This window comes from Pelodiscus sinensis, chromosome 3, assembly GCF_049634645.1.
Source record: "Pelodiscus sinensis isolate JC-2024 chromosome 3, ASM4963464v1, whole genome shotgun sequence".
NCBI lineage: Eukaryota > Metazoa > Chordata > Testudines > Trionychidae > Pelodiscus > Pelodiscus sinensis.
The window spans coordinates 110141361-110163160 of NC_134713.1; the positions used below are offsets into that span (position 1 = coordinate 110141361).

Consider the following 21800-nt stretch of genomic DNA (forward strand, 5'->3'; position numbering starts at 1 on the left):
TTACATCCCTAGTATGTAGTTGAAGGAATGGGAAATTGAAGGAAAAAATATTAGAGTATAAAAGCAAGGAAGACATTTAAGTCTTCACATCAGAATTTTTACTCTGAGTATTCAGAGGTGTTTGGGACTCAAAGAAATTAGTGGCACCTAGATTAGGAATGTGACTATTTAAACCAGGGGTGGGCAATAATTTTTGCTCAGGGGCCACTTCAAAATTTTTTGAAGTAGCCCTGGAAGTGGTGGGGCCTAAATGGGAAGGGGCGAGGCTACCCTGCCCCCAGACCATGATTGGTCTGGGGGTGGGGAGTCCATTTGCCCCCCCTCCTTCCCAAAAGGCACCCATGCCCTGGAAGAAGGTTGGCACACTCCCCCACCCCTAGGTCAATCAGGGCCTGGGGTTGGGGGAGCACGGGAAGCCTCCTCCCGTCCTGCAAGTGGCACTTTGAAGCACTCTGGGCTACTCACTGGGCCAGGGCAGGGTGAAGGAAGCTTCACACAGCCCCGGCCCTGATTGGCCTGGACGCAAAGGAGCGTGCGAAGCCTCCTCCACTCTCCCCCCACCCTGGAAGCAGTGTGTGGTGCTTCAAAGCACCATGTGCTCCTGGGAGGGCGGGGGAGCTCGTAGCGCTTTGCCGCACGCTGCTTGCAGGATGGGTGCAAAGCGGAGAAGGCTTCAGGCGCTTCACCACCCCCAGACCCTAACTGGCCTGCAGCAGGGCCTCTGCAGGCCAGATCCACTCGCTTTGCGGGCCGAATCCGGCCCACGGAGGCCCTTTCGCCCACTCCTGGTTTAAACGGTAAATCAGTGAGGGCTGGAGCAGCTCCCTCACCAAAGTACCATGGCCTGCCGTAGTTAGGGGCTGATCTGGTGAGCCCAGGGGTGCTCCAGCATACTGCAGTGGGCCTGGGCGACCCACATGTAGGGGCTCTCTAGTACATCTGGTGCAGCCCCTGACAGCTGTGGGGGGGAGGGGGAGCCACCCTAACCCCTCCCAACTGTCCCCGTTTAATTAGTTAACAAGTTCAATGGGATTTTACATCCCTATTCTGGACTCTAGGGAGTTAGCCAGTCAGAGGGATATAGTACCATGACAGCAGGGAAATGGAATGAACTGTTGAGGAAGAAGCAACAGTTCTGTATAAAGTGCTGAACTAAATGGTTAATAATGCACCTGAACCTGCCTTATATGGGAATATCCCTGGTTCTGACCCTGTCTGGGGGTTGAGGAAGCAGTTCTGTCCACTGCCACTCCTCTGCCCCCTTAGCTGGGGGAACTGCAGTTCTTCTCCAGAGGCTTTCCCCCCACTACTGCCATAATGGAGAGGGGGGGAAGCAAGGTGGAAAGCCACGTGTGGCCCCAGGAGCCGGGCATCAGATAAGCACCCCACTCGCATCCCCCTCACACGCCCTCCCTTCCTCCCAGATCCTGTCCTAGCTCCCTCCCATGGTTTGAAAAATTCATTCATGTGGCATACACTGTTTCCCAGGGTTGCTGGATAAAAGACATTTAGGTGTAATATGAGAAGGACCAGGTATGTGAGGTAGCATTTTTTATTGGACCAACTTCTGTTGGTGATGGAGGCAAGCTATTGAGCTCACACAGAGCACTTTTTCAGATCTGGGAAATACGATGCTTTTCTCCAATGACACTCTCAGTGTATTTCCTACATCTGAAGGAAAAGCATATATTTAAAGCCAAATGATATAGTAATTACGATGTATAATTTTAAAAAGAACAATGCAAGAACAACCCTATTGTTGGTGTTTGTTATACCACATGGAAATTAGTATATTTTGTAATGGATTTAGAACTCTAATTCTTTAAGCATGGGCAAAGGGGGAATCTCTGTCACACCCTGAGCACCACAGAGTTCTTGGCTGTTCTGGGTTGCAGAGCAATCTATGTACAAAAATCAGGAGGCAGCCATGAATTTAGAGATACTACAGCGTTTGCTTCCCCCTTTCTGCTTCATTCTCCCCACCTCCTCCTGGATTGCAGTCCTTAGAGGCATAACACAGAAATTTACCACGTTTCCTAATTTGCTGTATGATTTGGATAAAAATGTTTGCTGGAATGGATGTTCCAACAAGTGCAGTGAACTAGGGAAACTTTTTCTGAGTTACTTATTTTGAAGAAAATGTAGACTCGATAAGATCCTCCTTTACTCGTTTTCTCTTTCTTAGATTGTGAAAATGCAAATTTTAAACTTTTGGTAAAATATAGATCAATGGTATGTTATGTAATATGCAGTATATCTACCTTTTCCTTTAACTCCTTAGAATAAAATAACAGTAGGTTTAGAAATAAACACCAGAGGTAGAAAGCAAAGTCAAGATAATATTGGAAATCAGATATGTTTTGGTTTGGCCTTTTTGTTGGTTCCCTACACTATAAGAATCTCTTTTATATTTTAGTTCTACAAACACGTTGTACAGAGTGTTGAGAAATTCATTCAAAAGGTATGTAATTTGAACCTATTATATTAACATATGGATATGAACTAGGATTTTATATTATATTTTGGATACAATTTGAAGAGATTTTTTTTGTGATCTACAAACACAGATAAATATTTTGTGTGAATATAAAATTCAGTGGAATATCAGTCATGCACAAATTCTGGAAAACTAAAATAGTCATCTCGACTAGAAAATAAGTTAGTATATGAGATGATGGTTATATGTAAGATAAATTGTGCAGAATGAGTACAGAGATAAGATTATGAAAGTATTACTCTTTTTAAATTAGTTACCTTCGGAATTCGGATTAATTCTGTACTTAGGTTTATGTAGCATTAAAAGGATGCTGTCAGCTTAAAAATAGGTTAGTTTATCAGTGCTGATTGTATATTTTCTTCCAGATCATTAATAGGTTATTGCACTGAGAACCACCACTATCAGGAATCCATTTTGAAATCACTCCCTAGATGATTCCCCATTAACAATTGTGTTTTGAGCTCTGTCTCTGTTTTTAATTAATTTCACATGTACTATATTGATTTTGTACATTGCTTATTTTAAAATCACAATATTGTGCACTACTAAGTCATACATCTTATTGAAGTCTAAAGTATATCCCATCAAAAGTTAACAGATATGTAATCTTATCAACAATTTATATTAAATTCACTTGAAGAGACCTGCTTTGATTAGAAGCATTAGACATTGTTTTCCTGAAATCCATGTCAAGCTGATTGTCCTATTTTTACTAGGAGACTCCATTTACCTTTATTTTAATATTGGTACAACTTTGGTTTTCTTCCAGTTCTCTTACTCTTTTCCACTTTTCTAAGATTTAATAAAAATGTTCCAAAAGCTGCTTAGCTCACTTTTTAAATTATAAATGTTCTTGGATGCAAGATACCCAGATGTGATAAGTTGTAAAAAATGTGATTTTTTAGTTGATGCCGTTTAGCACCCTCCTTGGTTACTATTTGAAAAGACAATCTTTTGTCATTATATAAGATGGAGTTGTTTTTAAACATGATGCTTGTTCAGTGTGTCTATTAACATACGGATAAGAAGCAGCATAGACTGTGATTGAGGGGAACAATAGAAATTAAGGCTCATTCTTGTTAAATCCTGAACAATTGATGTACAGCCTCAGACTGAAAACATAATACGGTAATGTACACACATACCAATTTCAAATGTTATTCCTATAAAGTAATTAATTAAAAAAACTACTGATGGAAGTTTACAGAAAAACATGTCATAGCCATCATTAGCAGTGTGACACTAGATGTCGCTTGATTATACACACTGTCATAAAGTCAAAAGCAGAACTGTGCAAAGTGTAATTTAGGAAAGCAATACCGGTTTCACTTCCCTAAACCAGGGCGCACTCGTCCAGCAACATCTGTGAACATGAGAATCCTGGGGCAGGAGGAACCCTAACCCAGCGGAAATATGGAAATATGTGGGATCCTAGGTAGTGAAAGAGAGGTAGTTGACGTGAGAAATGGCAATTAATGGATGTAGTATACATTGCATATTTGGAAGTCTTTTATTTTCTTGCTTTTTATGATTTGCATCTATGATAGCTACAGTTTATCAACCATAATGCTAAGGTAGTGATACTTGAATGGGAATATTTAAAAACACTCATGCTACTTTGATAGTACATGTCCATTCCATTTCAGGTTTGCTCACATGTCTAGTAAGTTGTTGCTGGAGAATATTGCTTCAGTGATACCCTTCAAGCAGTATATATGCCTCATGCTGCTATTTGATGATGTGTAGGCCAGAGCCTTTCCCCGACTCCCTATTAGTTCCTTCTCACTGCATACAATGGTTATTGGAACATTCTTCCTTGCTTCTGCAAGTTCTTTGAATCGATGTAGATGTGAATTTCACTTACCATGCACACACCTAGCACACCAGAGCCAGAAATTTTGCCAAGCAGTATACGCAGAAGGCATCACTTGCCCCTCGTGGCTGTCACCCGTGCTCTGGCTATGTGAGGCAGTACCACCCAAATCCCTCTCAGTTCCATTTTGCCGTTCTTAGCTGGAGTCAGAGCTCTGTGCAGGGTTGTTGCTTCACAACCTTGCAAATGATCTAATTCTTGTTGTGTATAGCTAGTTGTAGTGGTTAGGAATGTTAAATATCAATTAATAATCCTGTAACTGCTAAGATTTATGTGGTTACATGGTTATTCAGTCTTTGGGGGTGGGGCTGGCAACCATTGTGCTCCCGACCCCACTTCTGGGGATCCTGCTGTCACCCTGCACTGCTGCTTCTGTCTCTGACGGCTCTGTGCAAACCAGTTCCCGCCTGCCCCCTGCACTACTACCTCTATGGGAGACATCAGAGAAGGGAGGGGTAGGAGGTTTATGGGAACCAGCACACGCAGGGAGCTGGCTTAGATACCAGCACCCGCCCTCCACCCTTGCTGCCTCTGAGACAGAGGCAGCAATTTGGGGGTGCATATAATCGTTTGGATTAGCCAGTAAGATTAATCTTATCGGTCAATCTTCTAAATGACTATAAACACCAAGAAGAAGGAGGAATTATGTGATGTTATGTACTGTTGTATGGTATCAATGGGGTAAAACTAGTGAAGGGGGAAAAAGGTGATATCCAGAAAAACTTCTTGATAATGAGGCTGTCAATCACTTTTCCTGGAGAAACAGTGGGATCAGCAATAACTTGGGACTTCTAGAACTGGACTATCCACATCGCTAGGAAATGTAGAGATATGGACTAGAATATGTAATCTGTCTCTTAAGTCTATTATTCTAATGATAGGAAAGTTGCAGTCTTATATTTGATTCCAATTTCAACCAATATAAAATATATTTGAGCATATTTTATGAATTACATTAGGTTTCATATGTTTCTTCGGCCTTCACAGTTGCACAAGTTGGAAGCTGTGTGTTCAAACTGATCTAGTTAAACCAGCATAAATGTGAGATTCTTAAATCAAGTTAAAGCTTGGTTCTTATATTTTTAGGTTGTGTCAGTAAACATACAGATTCAAGATGCACTGATACAAGAATGTCTGCACAAAGGTTTGCACCCGTTTAACTGAATCAGTCTTTAAACTGATTTTAGTTACAGTGGTTCAGCTTTGTGTATTCACAGAATGTTGGGAGTAATTTCTCCTTTGTTAATAGGATTGTACTTCATGCCCTACTGGTCTTTAGGTACTGTACCATTTGAAACTTTCCCAAAGTTTGAAAATATAATTGGTGTCTTATCAAGCAAAGACACATGTTGCGTATAAGTATTTTAGATGAGCCAGTGTTTTGATTCAGTTATTGTTAAGAAAGAAAAGAGTACTGTATATAGAAATGTACTGACACCCTGCCCCAACTCCCTTTGTTGAAATTTTCTCTGCCTAGTCATTGGCGCAGTGCTTTTTATCTGACCACGGTACAGTAACATTAAATTTCAAAACTATATGCCTTTCCTTGTTTTAGTTTAAAATTGCCAGGCTGTTTGTTTGAGTCCAGTTTTTGGGAATGATGTGAAACTAGTTTTCATCATTTAATATTCAGCATGATGCATGTAAGTACTGAGAGAGAAAATTGAATCATGGCTATTATAATTGAGATGGCTTCAAATTTATCATGTATGAATACAGTGCAAACTTACTAGATATTAAATGTAATTTTGAAAAGTAGTTTATATATTAAAAGTCTTACTTTTGTGATATAGGCAGTCCCCGGGTTACGTACAAGATAGGGACTGTAGGTTTGTTCTTAAGTTGAATCTGTATGTAAGTCGGAACTGGCGTCCAGATTCAGCCGCTGCTGAAACTGACCGCCAGTTCTGACTTACATACAGATTCAACTTAAGAACCCCAAGTCAGTTGCTGCTGAAACTGATCAGCAGCTGATTCCAGGAAGCCCGGGGCAGAGCAACTGTGCCTCGGGCTTCCTGTAGTCAGCGCTGGTCAGTTTCAGCAATGGCTGACTTGGGGACGTCTGGGGCAGAGCAGCTGGGGTGCTGCTGGGTTGCTCCAGTAGAACCACTCCTCGGCGCTACTGGACCAACCCAGCAGCACCCCAGCTGCTCTGCCCCAGGAGTCCTGATTCATCTGCTGCTGAAACTGACCAGCAGTGGCTGAATCAGGACGCCTGGGGCAGAGCAGTTGGGGTGCTGCCGGGTCGGTCCAGTAGTGCCCAGACCGGTGCTGCGGGACCAACCGGCAGCGCCCCAGATGCTCTGCCCCAGGGTCCACAACAAAAGCCTGGTCTGCTGGGGCGGGCACACTAGCTGCGCCCCCCCCCCTCCCCCCCAGCAGACCAGGGACACAGGGAGCAAAGCGGCAGCGGCGGTGTGCCTCGCCTCTGAGGCTTTGCTCTGGCACCGGACCGCTTTGCTCCCGGTGCCCCTGGTTTGCTGGAGACGGTCCCCAGCAGACCAGGGGCACCGGGAGCAAACCCGCAGCCGCGGCGGAGTCCCCCGCTTGTGAGGCTTAGCCAGAGCAAAGCCTCAGAAGCGCAGGGTCCCCCGCTGCTGCGGGTTTGCTCGTGGTGTCCCTGGTCTGCTGGGGACCGTCTCCAGCAGACCAGGGACACCGCTGCTGCGGGTTTGCTCCCGGTGCCCCTGGTCTGCTGGAGACGGTCCCCAGCAGACCAGGGGCACCGGGAGCAGCTTATCTCGCCCCGGAGCTCGGAGCATAAGTTGTGCTGTCCGGCATTCTGCGCATGCGCAGATCGTTCTACGCATGCACAGATCGCCCGAACCCAGCTCTTCTGGGTTGCAATCTACTCACCATAGGTGAGTAGATTGCATTATTTGTCGAGCCCTGCTGATATCCATAATACTTGGATTAAAAATTATTGTGAATCGTCATAGCATTTACATGTGTATTATTGGTGAGTCAATTTTTTATTGTGATTTTATTGATATTTTCTGTCTTTGGAATCTTAACTGTGATTTTGTTCTTTTTCAGTTACACATTTTAAAACTATCTTCTTTCTGTAGTGCAAACCAGAATACAAGGTGCCTGGTCTCTATGTTATTGACTCTATTGTGCGACAGTCCCGGCATCAGTTTGGGCAAGAAAAGGATGTGTTTGCTCCTAGATTTAGCAATAATATCATCAGCACTTTCCAGAATTTATACCGTTGTCCTGGAGATGACAAGGTATGTATGCTCTTTCAGATTAATACTTTAAAATATACTACTTCAACAACAACATTTTAAACATAGTGTCTAGCAGAACTCAAACCACATAGTTTTGGGCTCCTTCTCCTATTTCTTCTGCAGTAGGTAAATGTTGTTGTTCTGAGTTGTGCACACTTCAGTGGATAGAAATTATGCTGGGGCTCAAAGCTAGCTAAATTTGAGCCACATTTAATATGTGCTTGTATTAAAATCCTAGGTGCATAGGAAAGTTTCTTGTTTTTAAGTATCAGTATCCCTTAAGATAACTTTCTAGTGTTGTTCCCTAAGAATAAGAGTACAGAATTTGGAGAAGCAAAACCAATCATTTTGTAGTATGCTACTAAATATGCAAGACTTTCTACCCTCATAAATGGACAGTATAAAACATAATAGGCATAATGTAGTTTTCTAGCTTTAATCCTTTTGTTGTCCTATTTTTCCTTTAGAGTAAAATTGTTAGAGTGCTAAATCTGTGGCAGAAAAATAATGTATTCAAGAGTGAAATTATCCAGCCTCTCCTGGATATGGCAGCAGGAATTCCTCCTCCAGTTGTGACTCCAGTCTTGCCCAGTACTACAGCTGCTATGAGCAACAATACACCAGGTAAAGACAATGGAAAACTTGTTTCAAATTTGTTCTGTTTGGCAATATTTGTTCTGTTCGGCTATCAATATTTGCCAACTTTACATGATTGATAATGGACCAGAATTTTCACTAGCCTTCAGGCAAGTATTATAACTAAATTGAGTGGTCGCAGGAGCGCCGCGAATTAGCCGCCCGTGCTCTGGGCGTGCGGCGCTTGGGGTGAGGGGGGGCGCTGGCCCTGGGTGCACAAGTGTCCCTGCCCTCTGGCGCCTGGCAGGCGAATGGCCACGCCCCCTGGTGCCTGGCAGCCTCAGATGGTTGGGGACCACTGATTTAAATGATCAAGAGGTGAATCTAGATTTAAATAATTAATTTCAGTCTTGATTTGCATTTGTACTTTTGTCTGTTTTCTTAAAGAGAAGTTGATTCTCATTAGTTGGTAATAATTAAAAAGTTGATTTGCAATTTACACTAAAATTGGAATCTATTTCTGCTCATCAGGAAGGTACAGTGTATCTGTACACATTTATTTAAGCATTTTATATTACTTAATTTACATTTACTCATTTTTAGTTTTTACATTTTTTATTAGAAAATAATGACATAATTTTTTGTTGTTGAGTAGATGATGATTCTTTGTGATTTGCATCAAGCTTTTATATGGATAGAATTTGGAACTGCACAAAAACAGCTTTGTAATGTTTTTATTTCTTATAAATCCACCTTAAATATGCTGGATTTGTAAGAAAAAAGTTTATCAAAACAGATTTTGTATGTAAAACAAATTGACATAAATCAGAGGAAGTATTCTTTGTTGTTATTGAGTTGAACTGATTGTTTCTGGTCACCATGTCCTTCAAGACTTCAGAACTAGTAGATCTTATGCTCATGCCTAGTTTTTATTCATAGATTGAAGAGGAAAGCAAGTTTTCCTGTGGGGTTGTTTTTTTAACTTCTGTTCAGTTTCTTAACTTTGAAGGAATCTAGTCATTGAACTGAGCTAGTTGAATAAATTGAAATTAAAATATTCTCTCTCCATCTGCAAAAGAGGTTGCTGCTGCTATCAAAAAATGGGTTAGAACTTATACAAACTCTAGTTGCAGTTATTTAGCCAGTGACTTCCATTTCAGCATTTGATTTTTCCTAAAAGCTTTGGCAGCAAACATGTACTGCTTAGTATTAGTTCTGTAATTTGATTTAAATTATTGGAATGGATTATTGTAAATTTAGGTTTTTGCTCAAGGTGTCATTTCAAATTCAATTGTAAATAGGTTTTTGAAAATCTGTTTAAATTAAAGAAATCCAATTTAAATTTAAAAAATCTATTTTTTTTTCAACAAACTTCACTTTTTTATCCTGCTTGGATTATTTAATAAGAAATGGTTTTATGGTTGCAAATAATGAAAAATCAGAGGGGGGAAACCTTGTTCAATATTCATGTCATAAATCTGTGAGAGTCTCTCTTAATGAGACTAAGAGTCTTGCATTTACTTCAAGCAAAATTAGTATTTGTTAGCTATACGTATGATCATACTTAACTGATAATCTAAGGAATTTCCATGATATCGGTAGCACTAGAGTTGGCTTTCTTCTGTTTGTGTAGACTTAATCACACTAATACATAAAGTAATCTGTATATGCACCATTTATGTAGAAAACACAAAATACTGTATAAATAAGCCTGCTTATATATATGAAATTGTATTTTTGTTAGTGTGTGTGTGTGTGTGTGTGTGTGTGTGTAAGTATCTTATTAGGTAAGGGCTTTGCTTCAGCTTCATTTATTTTGTGTGCATTTTTTATATTCATACTCAGTTTACTGTATTAAACTGCTAGAAATCATCAGTTCTAACACTTCTGAAATCTAAAATGTTGCAGTAGTTTGGATTTGGCATTGTTCTGCATTTACCTTCACTTCAGAATTACAGGAAGGTTGGTCTGACATCTGTGGCAGAACTCATCAGAACTAAAACAGAGAACTAATTGGCAAAATTCCAGCCTCGGAACTCTTATCTTTTGACTCAAAAGTATTCCTCCCACAAATTTGGATGGGAGAAAGACAAAACAGAGGAGAATCTCACCCATAGAATCTGATAGGTCTGAGTGGAAATTGAGGAAGGTAGACATGCCCTGCTGATGGATGAGCTGGGAGCGTGCACCAGGGTGCAGACTACTGGACATCTTTTATATAGTTGCCTATAGAGCAAATGTACCTTTTCCAAGAAGTTTTACCTTGCAGCTGGCCAGGACCTGCTTCCTTTTCTAGGGGCCAACATCTCTCCATAGCTACTTGTTCACAAGTTCAGTCTTGTGATTCAGTTGATCTATTTGTATGAATATTTTTAAGTTTATAATCTGTACTGTAGTATACAGAGCAGACTACTGAGTCATGGGTAGCTTTGGGTAGCTGAATATATGCCCAAGTGTGAAGCCTACTTCTTAGGTGTTGTCTGCAGATTGCTATGTTATGATATTGGTTTGACCAAGTGTGAGGTGTGATTTCTTCTTTTCTATTTAACTTTTATTTTATTGCTACCTTATTCCTCTCAGCTTACCCTAAGACAAGTTGTCTGTTTTTGTTCACTGTTCGTGTCTTGTCTTATTTGTGTACTCAGCACCGAGCAAAATGGGACTTTTTATCTTTGATAACACTTATAAGTAATAATACCTTAAGACAAGCACTGAGAGCATTTCTACATAGAGAACATTTTAACTACAGTTTTATCATTTATATTATGTTTTTAATAGGCCTTAAAAATGACTAAGGCCAAGGCAATTTATAACATCAGAATTGACTTTGTTACTCACGTTTCCTGATTATATCTATCCTGTAATGCTGCAAAGTTGAAAATAGTTTTAAGGATTGATTGTTCATTGTCTCAGTAGTATTTCGAGGCATGTTAGTGTTTAGTGAATACTTTCACATGTATTTTCAAACATGGCCATCTCTGTAGTTTCCAGAAGTCATTACCATCTGATGACTTAACAATGAATTTGAAACCAGATCAAATCTCCTTCAGTCACCCTAAAACACAAAAGAAGATCTACATAATAGAGACTGTGCAAATTCAAGATCACAGTGAACACTACAGTATTTTGCATCCAGTGGCATTCTTGTTGGCAGTCTCAGCAGACAGGACAGCATAATGTGTCATGAGTAGTGTTCCATCTAATTTTCCCATCCATGTGCAGAATACGTTTTATTACATGCACCAGTACATGTATACGTGCACCCCTAATAGAAACACATGCTGTTAGCTGTGGGCGCTCTGCTAATCAGCTGCGCGGCATTTGAATCTCCTGCAATTGCTCAAGCACTCAGCAGGCAAAGAACACTGGTCATGAGACTCTTACAGATAGTTCCACCACTGGAGGCAGATGGGTGGGAAAGTTTGTACTCTTCCTGCCCCATGCTGTTCTGTGTATAAAGAATTGCTGGTTTCCATGGATGTCATCGTGGCACTTATCCAAAGTACAGCCAGTCCCTGACTTAGGAACGCATCGACTTACGACCGTCCACATTTACGACCAACCTCCCATTAACCCCATTACAGCCAGTCCCCGACTTACAAACGCACCATCTGCACTTAAGAACAGCGCGGCTGTATGTAAAAGCATGTATTTCCGACTTACGAACAAATCGAGTTACGACCAGGTGTTTGGAACATAATCCGTTTGTAAGTCGGGGACCGGTTGTACTACATTTAGTTAAAAAAAACATTTTATTTTAATTACAAGCCCATATTTCATTTCAGACATTTAAAAATTATGTAGAAATTTGACTTTTGTGATGGCTTATTGTTCAAAAACTATTTCTACACAATTGATCCATAATGCAAAATAAACTGTCATATTCACTATGACTCTGATTTTCAGTTTGTTTTTACTGCTGCAATTTGTGTATATGAAAAACAGTGTTGACAACTTAGCTCTGTCTTGCTTTATCTCTTTTAGGAACTCCTGTGACCCCTGTTACTCCAGCTAATGTTGTACAAAGTTTACCTGATCCTTGGGTTTCTCAAATTGCTAATACAGATACACTTACTGCTGTTGCACATATCTTACAGAGTCCCCAAGGCCAACAGGTAAATACTTTTGGGGGGTAGTTAGACGTGTTTGTACAATATTTAATATGACAGATGAAAGTGTTTATCAATGTTGTTATTTTAAAAAAATTGTCCTAAGCATAACAGGTCCATAGAGCCGAGGTGTCCAGCATGCTAGCCATTAGGTAAATATGGCTAGTTGATTTGAATCATGTAGCTATTTGGTCTGTTGAATATGGCTAGTTTGCTATAATAATTTGCTTCAGGACTGGCTGGACACCATGGCTATCGAGACTGTCCTTCATAAATAAGTTTGAAATATTTAACAATTCTTTTTATCCTTTGTGAAATTCTCTTGGTTCACTGAATGTATCCAAGAAGGTGACATCAGAAACCTGTAAAAGATTCATTGCAGTCCATATAGTACAGTAAAAAAGAATTAATTTGAGGGTTGTTTGGGTGCCTTAAATGATAGTTAAAATGTATTGCTATGCTGAATGCATCCTGAAAGTTAAAATATGTTTGGGTATGTCTACACTTGCCCCCTACTTCGAAGTAGGGAGGCAAATGAAGCATACCGAAGTTGCAAATCAAGCCCGGAATTTAAATATCCCGTGCTTGATTTGCATGTTCCCGGACGGTTGTCATTTTAGAAATTCACTAGCCCCGAGTAACTGCCTGCGTCTACACGCAGCAGTGAAACGGGAGTCCGATTTAAAGCCCTAACTCGAATTAGCTGGTATTCTTCCTTCAATGAGGTTTACCAGCTAATTCGAGTCAGGGGCTTTAAATCCCATTTCACTGCCACGTGTAAATGCGGGCAGTTATTCCGGGCTAGTGAATTTCTAAAATGACGAGTGGCCGGGAACATGCAAATCAAGCGTGGGATATTTAAATCCCGGGCTTGATTTGCAACTTCGGTATGCTTCATTTGCCTCCCTACTTCGAAGTAGGGAGCAAGTGTAGACATACCCTTTCTGAGTGCAGTGGCGGGTGCCTCAACATGGAAGTCTGTGATTTAACTCCAGTTCTCAATTTTCTCTTGCAGTTGACCTTTAAATATTCCCTTCACTTTCATTCTCAGGATATTCAGGAAGTTTAGCAGTATTCTTAATACATGATTCTTGGCCTACATTTTCACAAGTGACTGAATTTGGGTACATCACTGTATGAATGCCCAGCTTGATGCATCTCAGATGCCTGATGCTGAGAAAATGCTGAGTACCTAGTCTCTGAAAATTAGTCCATATCAACATTCCATAAATTGGGCACTGAGTCAATATTCCTTTTGAAAATGTAGGTTTCATCATCAGGTAATAATGGCATACACGTCTACTCCGGCAGTCCCTAGTATCCCAATTTGAGTGGGCTGCTGTGGTGGCCCTGAATGTAGCAGATGTCGGACAGCTGTTACATTGCAGCACTAAAACTGTCCCACCCAAATTAGTGTGTGGAGACTGTCACAGACTGATGCTGCCATCTCATGGGCTAAAAGTGCAACAGTTTTGGTATGTTAAAGATAATCAGTATCTTCTGCAACTAGCCAGAAGCCTGAGGCATGACAATTTTTACTCAGGGAAATGAACAATGGGAACTTGAGTGAAAAGGGTACCAAAGTGAGGTGAAGACCCTGTAAGGAGGAGTAAAAAGGTAACATGGAATAAGCGACAGTAGGATTTGGTAGGGATGGTGTCCTAGAGAAATAGAGATGTAGAATGAGAAGGGAGATGTGGGGTAGGAATTTTGAGAGAACTCAAATATTACCGGTCAGAGGTTATTAAAAGAAATTAAGAAGAAACAACAGAGGAGAAAAGGGAAGGACTCTGTGGACCAGAAGGGAGTTGCAAACTCTTTAAAAGAAGGCAGAAGGTACAGATATAGCTTTTGAATCAAAAGATAAACGGAAGAAAATATGGGATGCAGTAGGGAGGTATGTCAATACATCCTGAGGTCAACATTAATATATAGAGCGAGAATGAGGTAGTTAATGTAACAGGGACTCAGTATGCAACATCTGCCCCCCCCCACAAACCCCAGTCAAAATTTGTGATTCCCCCCATTCACATTTTAGGACTGTATTTTGTGAGTGAAAAGAAGACAGTGACTCAATGGCTGTTTGTGGTGATACATACGGGTAAGATGAGAGTGTAGAGATAGGATGGCAACCAATCATCCAAGATTTTCCCATTCTAAGTCTTTCTCCTCAGCTTCTTCAGTTTGATTCCTGACTCACTCAAGGCAGCACACAAGAAGGTGACCTCTAATGGTGGTCAGACATGGCCATAGTCTATTAAGCACACACATACAGAAAAGAGAACACTTCAGCTGTGCCCCTTGCAGTCAACTTTTTCCCACAGGTGCCTTAAGAAATCTTCTGCTCTGATTGAACAAAGCCTCCACCCTGTTAGCAGAGTAAAGCAGTAGCTGAAGGGCTTCGTGGTCTGACAGACAAAATCAACTGCCCAAATTCACTAACAATGGAGACAAAGTCCCTCATAGCAACAGAGATTCTCTACAGAGCATTAGCAGAGCAAGGCAGAAGTTCATTAACTTTTAGATGGACTATGGAAGACAAAACCAGCCCACCCAGGTTATAAAGACTTCCCAGTGGCACTTAATAATAAAGGGTCACCATCTTCAGGAAGTTTGACACCCATCAGTAAAAAGAACCTACTATTCCACTCATTAGTTTGAACTGGTGAGCTGGCGTTTGAATCCTAAGAAAAACTGAGGCTTGCAAACTCAGTTCACTAGGACTAAGATCTTTGATAAAAATGTTTTGTATGAAGTCTAAGACAATTGGGACTCCAATTCATCTAGGTGGGGAAAGAAACCTGTTTCTCGTTCTGTAGAAAAGACTTCCCACATCAGATTTAAGGTGAGAGAAATAAAAAAGGGGTACTCTGGCCTGAGTAGAGTACCCTTCAAGAGTAGTGAACTAGATCCAGTGATTTTGGGGTACTGGTGTCTTATCTCTTAAAGTGTTGAAGCACCTACTCCTTAAAGTCTGAGGTTACCTTAGAAGAGACTCTTGCCATATGAGCGAGCTTCTTTCCTTTTTGCACGAGCAAAGTTGGTATGTTAATTGGTTGGTATAATTTAAGGAGAGCTTTTTCACTGGCAAATGTATAGGTTTCTGTTCTGAAGGTGTTTTCTTTTATTTAGGAAGCTTTTTTACATTTTCTGTAGTCCTCCATATTTAGAATTCCATAGTAACACATCTATTACAGATTTTTTTTCAAAAGTCATAGTTTCCTTTAAAGTAAATAGGACATGTCCCTTTAGAGTTAGTCCCAGTACTGAACCAGGAACAGAAATTTTTGACACACCATGGATCACAGGAAGGTCTTTGTAGTGCATGTAGCCTAGAATCTTCCAGAGACACAGAACCCTATATCGTTCTTTTGTTATGGCTCAGGATGTCTTGTTATGGCTGAAGGATTCAAAGCCAGTTTCCAGGAGATTTATAAGACTTGAAAAGTTCCTTGTCCATTGAGATTTGTACCCACCTCAGCAGAATGATGGACATCTGGGCTGCAGACGGAAGTTGTCATTAGAAAAGACTTGCCAATTTCTCTGTGTTTCTTGCTTAAGCAGATAACAAGCATTTAAATAATGTGCAGATGTTGTCCTTACCTGCAGAGTGCCTTGGAACACTCCATTAAAGAGAATTGGTGGAGACCTTTGAGGTTCTTGTTCATCTTACTACCCATCTCCTGCCTTTAGGCTCCCTCTTCTGGTTCAGCCATGAGTCTCCTGTTCTCCTTTCCTAGATTATTTTCTCTCATGATACTGCTGTACAGAACCCAGTATCTGTTCTTTCTCAAGATGAGGCACAGAAGGGCAAATTATATTCCCATGTACTGACTAATTTCCTTTTTGTGGCTCGGTTGAGACAGCACAGATTCCCACTACTGGATTTGCCATGCCCAAGCTTCAACATGACACTTGCCTGGTAGGCAGTATACATACACAAGTGCAAAGCTTTGATACAGACATGCTGCACCAGCATAAAATGGAGCTTGTACCAGTGTAACTTGATGGAGGACTGGACTTGATGACACTTCAAGGTCCCTTCCAGTCCAATGATTCAGTGATTCATTCTACATGTGTAGCTACACTGGTACAACATTTCCTAATCTAGAGGGACTCTTGAGAGGGTAGAGCAGGCTAACAAATTATTTTACAGATCAAAAGGAATCAAACTGGAGAAGCAGAAGAGGGACCCCTAGAAAGCAGAAAAATCCTGGATTGTCATTGGTCGTCATCCTACTGGTCACCGATTTTAGGAGGTGGAACCTCATGTCTACAGTATCTTGTCTGATCTGCAGAAAGCAAATTAGCCAGTAAGTGGGAATGTAATTTGCTGTAACTACCAACAGACTAAATTGAAATTATAGCCCTGAGATAGATATGCTGCACTGGTGAGATCTTTATTCACAAGAAAGGCAAAAAGTTAGCTGAGCTTTAATTTGTTATTAATTCAGTTATTGCTGTCTCTTCCAGCTTCAGCAGTTAATACAGACGCTGCAAATACAACAACAGAAGCCACAGCCTTCACTTCTTCAAGCGCTAGATGCTGGTCTTGTTGTTCAGTTACAGGCCCTCACAGCACAACTTACAGCTGCAGCTGCTGCCGCCAACACACTTAATCCACTGGAACAGAATGTCTCTTTTAACAAGGTAGAAGTTGGAGGACCAAGTTTGAATAAATGCATATACTGTTGCTGTTTATATTTAAAGACATCTCATGAGTTGTGCATCTGTTTTAAGTGTCTTAAGAAGTGCATGACTAAGCTACAAAGAAGTTTTTTGCATGAATGATTTTCCAAATACAAAAATTATTTTCTTTAGAGAAGGTAATACAAATACACAAATGATTAATTTTATATAATTTAAGAGTAATAGACATTTTTCAGAAGGCCAAAGTTAATTTCCATTAGTAAAGCCAAGTCATTGTTGTATTTAATGAGTTTGAAGATTACCTGCACAAGAAGGAAGGTTGAGCATATACAAAAAAGTCTGAAAGGTTTTCTCAGGGAGAAAAATACTGTAGAAATTCAGCTTTTATGTTGCTTCTTTTTCCAGTAAGACTATAGATGACTTAAGAACCAGTAGGTTTGTTAAATCACAAACACCAAAGAAATAACTACAATTGAACTTCAAAGCAAAAGTGGCAACAAATATAATCAAGTTTATATGCTTAGCGTGAGAATCATATGGAAGCTCTGTGGCGCATAAACTTGAGAGGGATTTTGTTTTTAAAGGGACAAACCTAATCTAAAGACAGTAAAATTGAGGAAATTAAAATCCTTAGACATACTATGGAGGCTATGTAAATAAGATTAACAGAGCACAAATAGTATACCTATATCACTAAAAAGAGTGGGAGGCGACCCAAGAACAAATAGAGTTGAATAGCAAGGTAGAGGAGCGTAAACTATGGCAATGGTAAAATATAACTAGATGTTAGGAAGATTTGGAGGAAAATTCGAAGATGAAATGTACAGAGTTAAAAACAATTGTTTTTGGTATATAAAAAGCAGGACGCCTATGAGAGGATAGTCTCTACTGGATTATTAGGGAGGAAAAAAATGTTGTAGATCAGCTACACACATTCCTAGAGACTATGAAATCTGCTCACCCTTTAAAGGAAGAGCCTATAAAAACAGGGAAATAAATTATATACTTTTAATGATGGAGCGAGTCATGAGAGGCTTCAGAGCACTGCGCGGGGCAGCTCCTTGTACAACAAACTTTCATGTTGGTCAGTGCCCTGTTGTCACTGAGCTTCTAAAGGCAAGATGACACCAAAACCTAGTTCTCTTAACACTCTTCATGAGATGCCCTATAACTGTGCTTTTGGTACTGAGAGCTTCCGATGGGAAGAAGATAAGAGGGACAAAGTATCAGAGAAGTGTTCTTCAAAGAAGCTCCAGTTACTGGAGACACTAGGCCCTGAGAGGAGTGCTAGTGAGGCTCTGTGTACTTCAGGTACCACGAAGCACATTAAGACTTCATCTGAGACTCATACCTCAATGGTAAAGAGTTTGGTATTGAAGACCACTTTTTCCTAGAGATCAGTTTCAGTGCAGCCATTGACACCCTCAGTACCTGCTTCAGTGCCTCATATGGCCTCCAGAATGTCATCAGCAATGGTACTGAGGGTTTTTTGTATTTTCAGTAAGTTAGGAATTCCAGTATCCAAAGAAGCTTGCAGCATGGAATAAGCCTAAGTCTTTGCTCCTTGCAACTTCCAGATGCTTTTCAGTACCAAAGTCTGCCTGATCACCTGGAGACTAGCCTCTTCTCCTTCTTCAACTATCCACTAGGCAGGAGGGGTTGTGTCACCCCCTTTCCCAGGTGTGAGAAGCATTCTGACTCGACTTCTGATACAAGGATCTCTAATTTATTTTAGGGGATGTTGTTTTCTGTTATAAATACAACTGCAAGATTCCAGACCCTTGTTTTCTTTGGGAGGACCAGTGCTGGATTCCCTACCTTCACTCTCACTCCCGATCTTGCGGTATCCCCTATTGACCTTATTGGGATCCAGGGGCAATGTATAACAACAATTTTGAGGGGCCTCAGTTTAGTCCCACAGGGAACAAAGAAGACTTGATTATGTGGTATTTTCCATCCCTCCTCCCAATTCTGAGCACAAAGAAAACTCTGAGGAGAAAGAGGCAAAATCTGACAAGGAGGCTGCCCTCTTACAAACAGCTCATCATCCGATGAAGCAATAATTCCACTACTGACCTCATTTAATTGATGACTTTAGGCACTTCCAGGACTTGATGAAGTGGGTAGCTGTCAGCCTGCATACTCCCCTAGAAGTAATCCAGAATAGGGATGTGAATGGTTAACTGTTAACCGGTAAGCCTCACCCTTACATAGCTCCAACCCTTTCTGAAGCAGTAGCCACTATATGAATTAGCCACACTCAACTGACCAAATAGTCACATGTGGCTAGTGTGTTGGACACCACAGAGTTAACCTGTGGGGGCTGGAGCAGCTCCCTGCTCTCCAGGACAGAGGGCACTCCAGCCTGGCCAGAGCAGCCCCTGTTGGCAGCGGGCCTGTCCCCAGTGCCACACAGGCAGAGGCACTCCAGTTCAGCCAGAGTAGCCTCTGTCTGCAGAGGTGGAGGCTGCCTTGGCGACTGGGGAAGCTGTTCCTGCACAGCTGGATTGGAGAAGCCCTCATGCCTGTCTCTGCCTTTAACCATAATGTAATGTTTAATTGGTTAACTAATAATTAAACAGTATTTACATCCCTATCCAGAATTCCCATCACATGCTACTGGACTTATTACCCATAGACTCATAGACTCCAAGGTCAGAAGGGACCATTATGATCATCTAGTCTGACCCCCTGCACAGTGCAGGCCACAAAATCTCACCCACCCGTCCTAGAATAATCCTCTCACCTATATCTCAGATATTGAAGCCTTCAAATACTTTGAAGACCCCAAGATGCAGAGATCCTCTAGCTGTGATCTGTACCCCATGCTACAGAGGAAGGCGAAAAACCTCTAGGGCCTCTGCCAATCTACCCTGGAGGAAAATTCCTTCCCGACCCCAAATATGGCGATCAGCTAAACCCGGAGCATGTGGGCAAGACTCATCAGCCAGACACCCAGAAAGTTCTCTAACCCATCTCTACCTCTGCATTAATAACACTGCCAATTAATGAAGCTCTTCGTCTGTCTATCTTAGTAAACTCCAGCAGCAGCAGCACCCCACACCAATGCAAAATGTCTGATTACATATATAAAAAAACCCCTAAGTGCCAGCCAGGGATCCTGAGTTTTAATTTTTTCACCGAATACCAAACTTTCTGGTGATGGGACACAATCATTGAAAGGAGTAGGCAGCATATTCAAAATGCCACCTCTTTTTATAAAGACCAGAGATGTCTTGTCACAAGAGCTATTCTTCAGTTTTGGTGTTGCCTTTCTATTTCATTAGTGTGGGTGGCTGTAATGTCAGACAGATGGGTATTGGAGGTCATTTTGGGAGGGGGGTTATGCATCCAGTTGATCTCCATACAACCACTTTTTCTGTCTTTCTCAGGAATGCTTCTCACGATCTATTGCTTATACAGATGATCTCATCACTTTTAAGACTAGGATCCATAGATACTTGTGATCTGCCACTCATACTAGCTTCAATACCTGTTCCCTCTGTTGGCAGATATTCTTGTCTGCATGGCCAGTTTAGAGGAGAATGAAGGGCTATAAGGAGCAAATTCTCTCTTGACCAGTAAGAAGTCAACCCTGATCTTCTTTATATTAAGGCTATTTTAGACTGTTCTTATATCTAATGCAACCTTAGTGCAAATGAGAACACTAGATGAGGAGAGCTCAGAGTTAATACAGAGAGTATCGGCCTGCTGGTTCTTGTCCACATATTTGCCATATTCAGTGTTTGGACGTAATTTTTCCTCCAATGTCAGATTGGCATAGACCTGGGTTTTTTAATTTCTGCATGGGATGTGGATCACTTTGAGGTTTAAAGTACAGGTTGGACTTCCCTGGTCCAGCACCCTTGGGACCTAAGTGGTCCCAGATGAGGTCTTCCTATCCCTCACAGCCACTGGCTCCTCTTACGGCTAAGGTGTCTAATATTTTCTTCATTGAAATCTGAAGAGCTGCTCCTTGGTATTCTGTATACACACTTGCACAAGACTACTCTTTTTTACTTCTAGATCTGATGCTTACTTTGGGAAAGTAGTTCAGCATAATCCTTGTTTTAGTACAAGACCCATAGGCAGCCTTTCTTAGGGGTTTGCATTGTTTACTAGGCTTTCATAATTTAAAATAATCAGAGGCTATCCTGAAGAAGGAAAAAAGCTATTATGTTAACTAGTTATTTTCTATTATATCTTCTGCGTATCTCCTTACCTTCTCTCCTCTCTCTAAATTGTGCTTTTATAAAACTGGTGTTTAGCAGAAGGAATTGAGGTGTTTGGTAATAAAACATTTGAATGTTTAGTGGTGAGAGAGGGCTTTTGTTAGGCACTACATGTGCAGAGGCAACACTTTTGAAGAAACACCACAGTTTCCATGGCAGGTAACTTGTGTTTCTGAATCTATATATTTTGCTTATATCTTTGATTTTTTTTTTTCTTTAAAATTAAATTGTCATTGAAGGAAAACTATGCCCTAATTTGTTTGATATCCACAGGTAGTATCTAACAAGTAGTAATTCTTCAATGCCACGTATTATGTTAGTGTTGGCCATAATAATTGGCCAACTGCTAAAGGAAAAATCTCACATGCACATGCAGGTTATATTTAATATTTTACCTCAGGAGAGTAATCCTATGTTAACTATTGGACAACACATGTTCTTCTTGGATTAACTGGCAGAGCTCAAGAATGATACAGCTAAGGGTTTTCTATTTAAAAGAATAGTCAGTTTTCCTACATTATGTCTTTGTAGAAATAGAAACTTCCTATTTTTAGATTACTAAGTATTTTGAATGTCTTGCTAGGAAACAGTTTATAATACATGTTCTTTCTAATTCTTTGATTGTTTTCTCCT

At 40.8% G+C, this 21800-nt stretch overlaps 1 protein-coding gene across 6 annotated transcripts in view; it reads left to right on the plus strand.

The window, feature by feature from the left end:
- The window catches only part of SCAF8 (SR-related CTD associated factor 8), a 206604-nt gene that overhangs the window by 23868 nt on the left and 160936 nt on the right, over positions 1 to 21800 (plus strand). For 5 of the 6 annotated variants that reach the window (XR_012902730.1, XM_075924488.1, XM_075924487.1 and 2 more), the window contains exons 3-7: positions 2417 to 2461; positions 7439 to 7600; positions 8068 to 8224; positions 12161 to 12291; positions 16759 to 16935. Coding sequence is in view for 4 of the 6 variants with exons in the window: in XM_075924488.1 (XP_075780603.1) it covers positions 2417 to 2461; positions 7439 to 7600; positions 8068 to 8224; positions 12161 to 12291; positions 16759 to 16935 (672 nt within the window). In the remaining 2 variants the exon portion in view is untranslated. Of the gene's footprint in view, positions 1 to 2416; positions 2462 to 7438; positions 7601 to 8067; positions 8225 to 12160; positions 12292 to 13223; positions 16599 to 16758; positions 16936 to 21800 lie in introns of those variants that run through there. The other variant, XM_075924490.1, reaches the window with a different exon arrangement.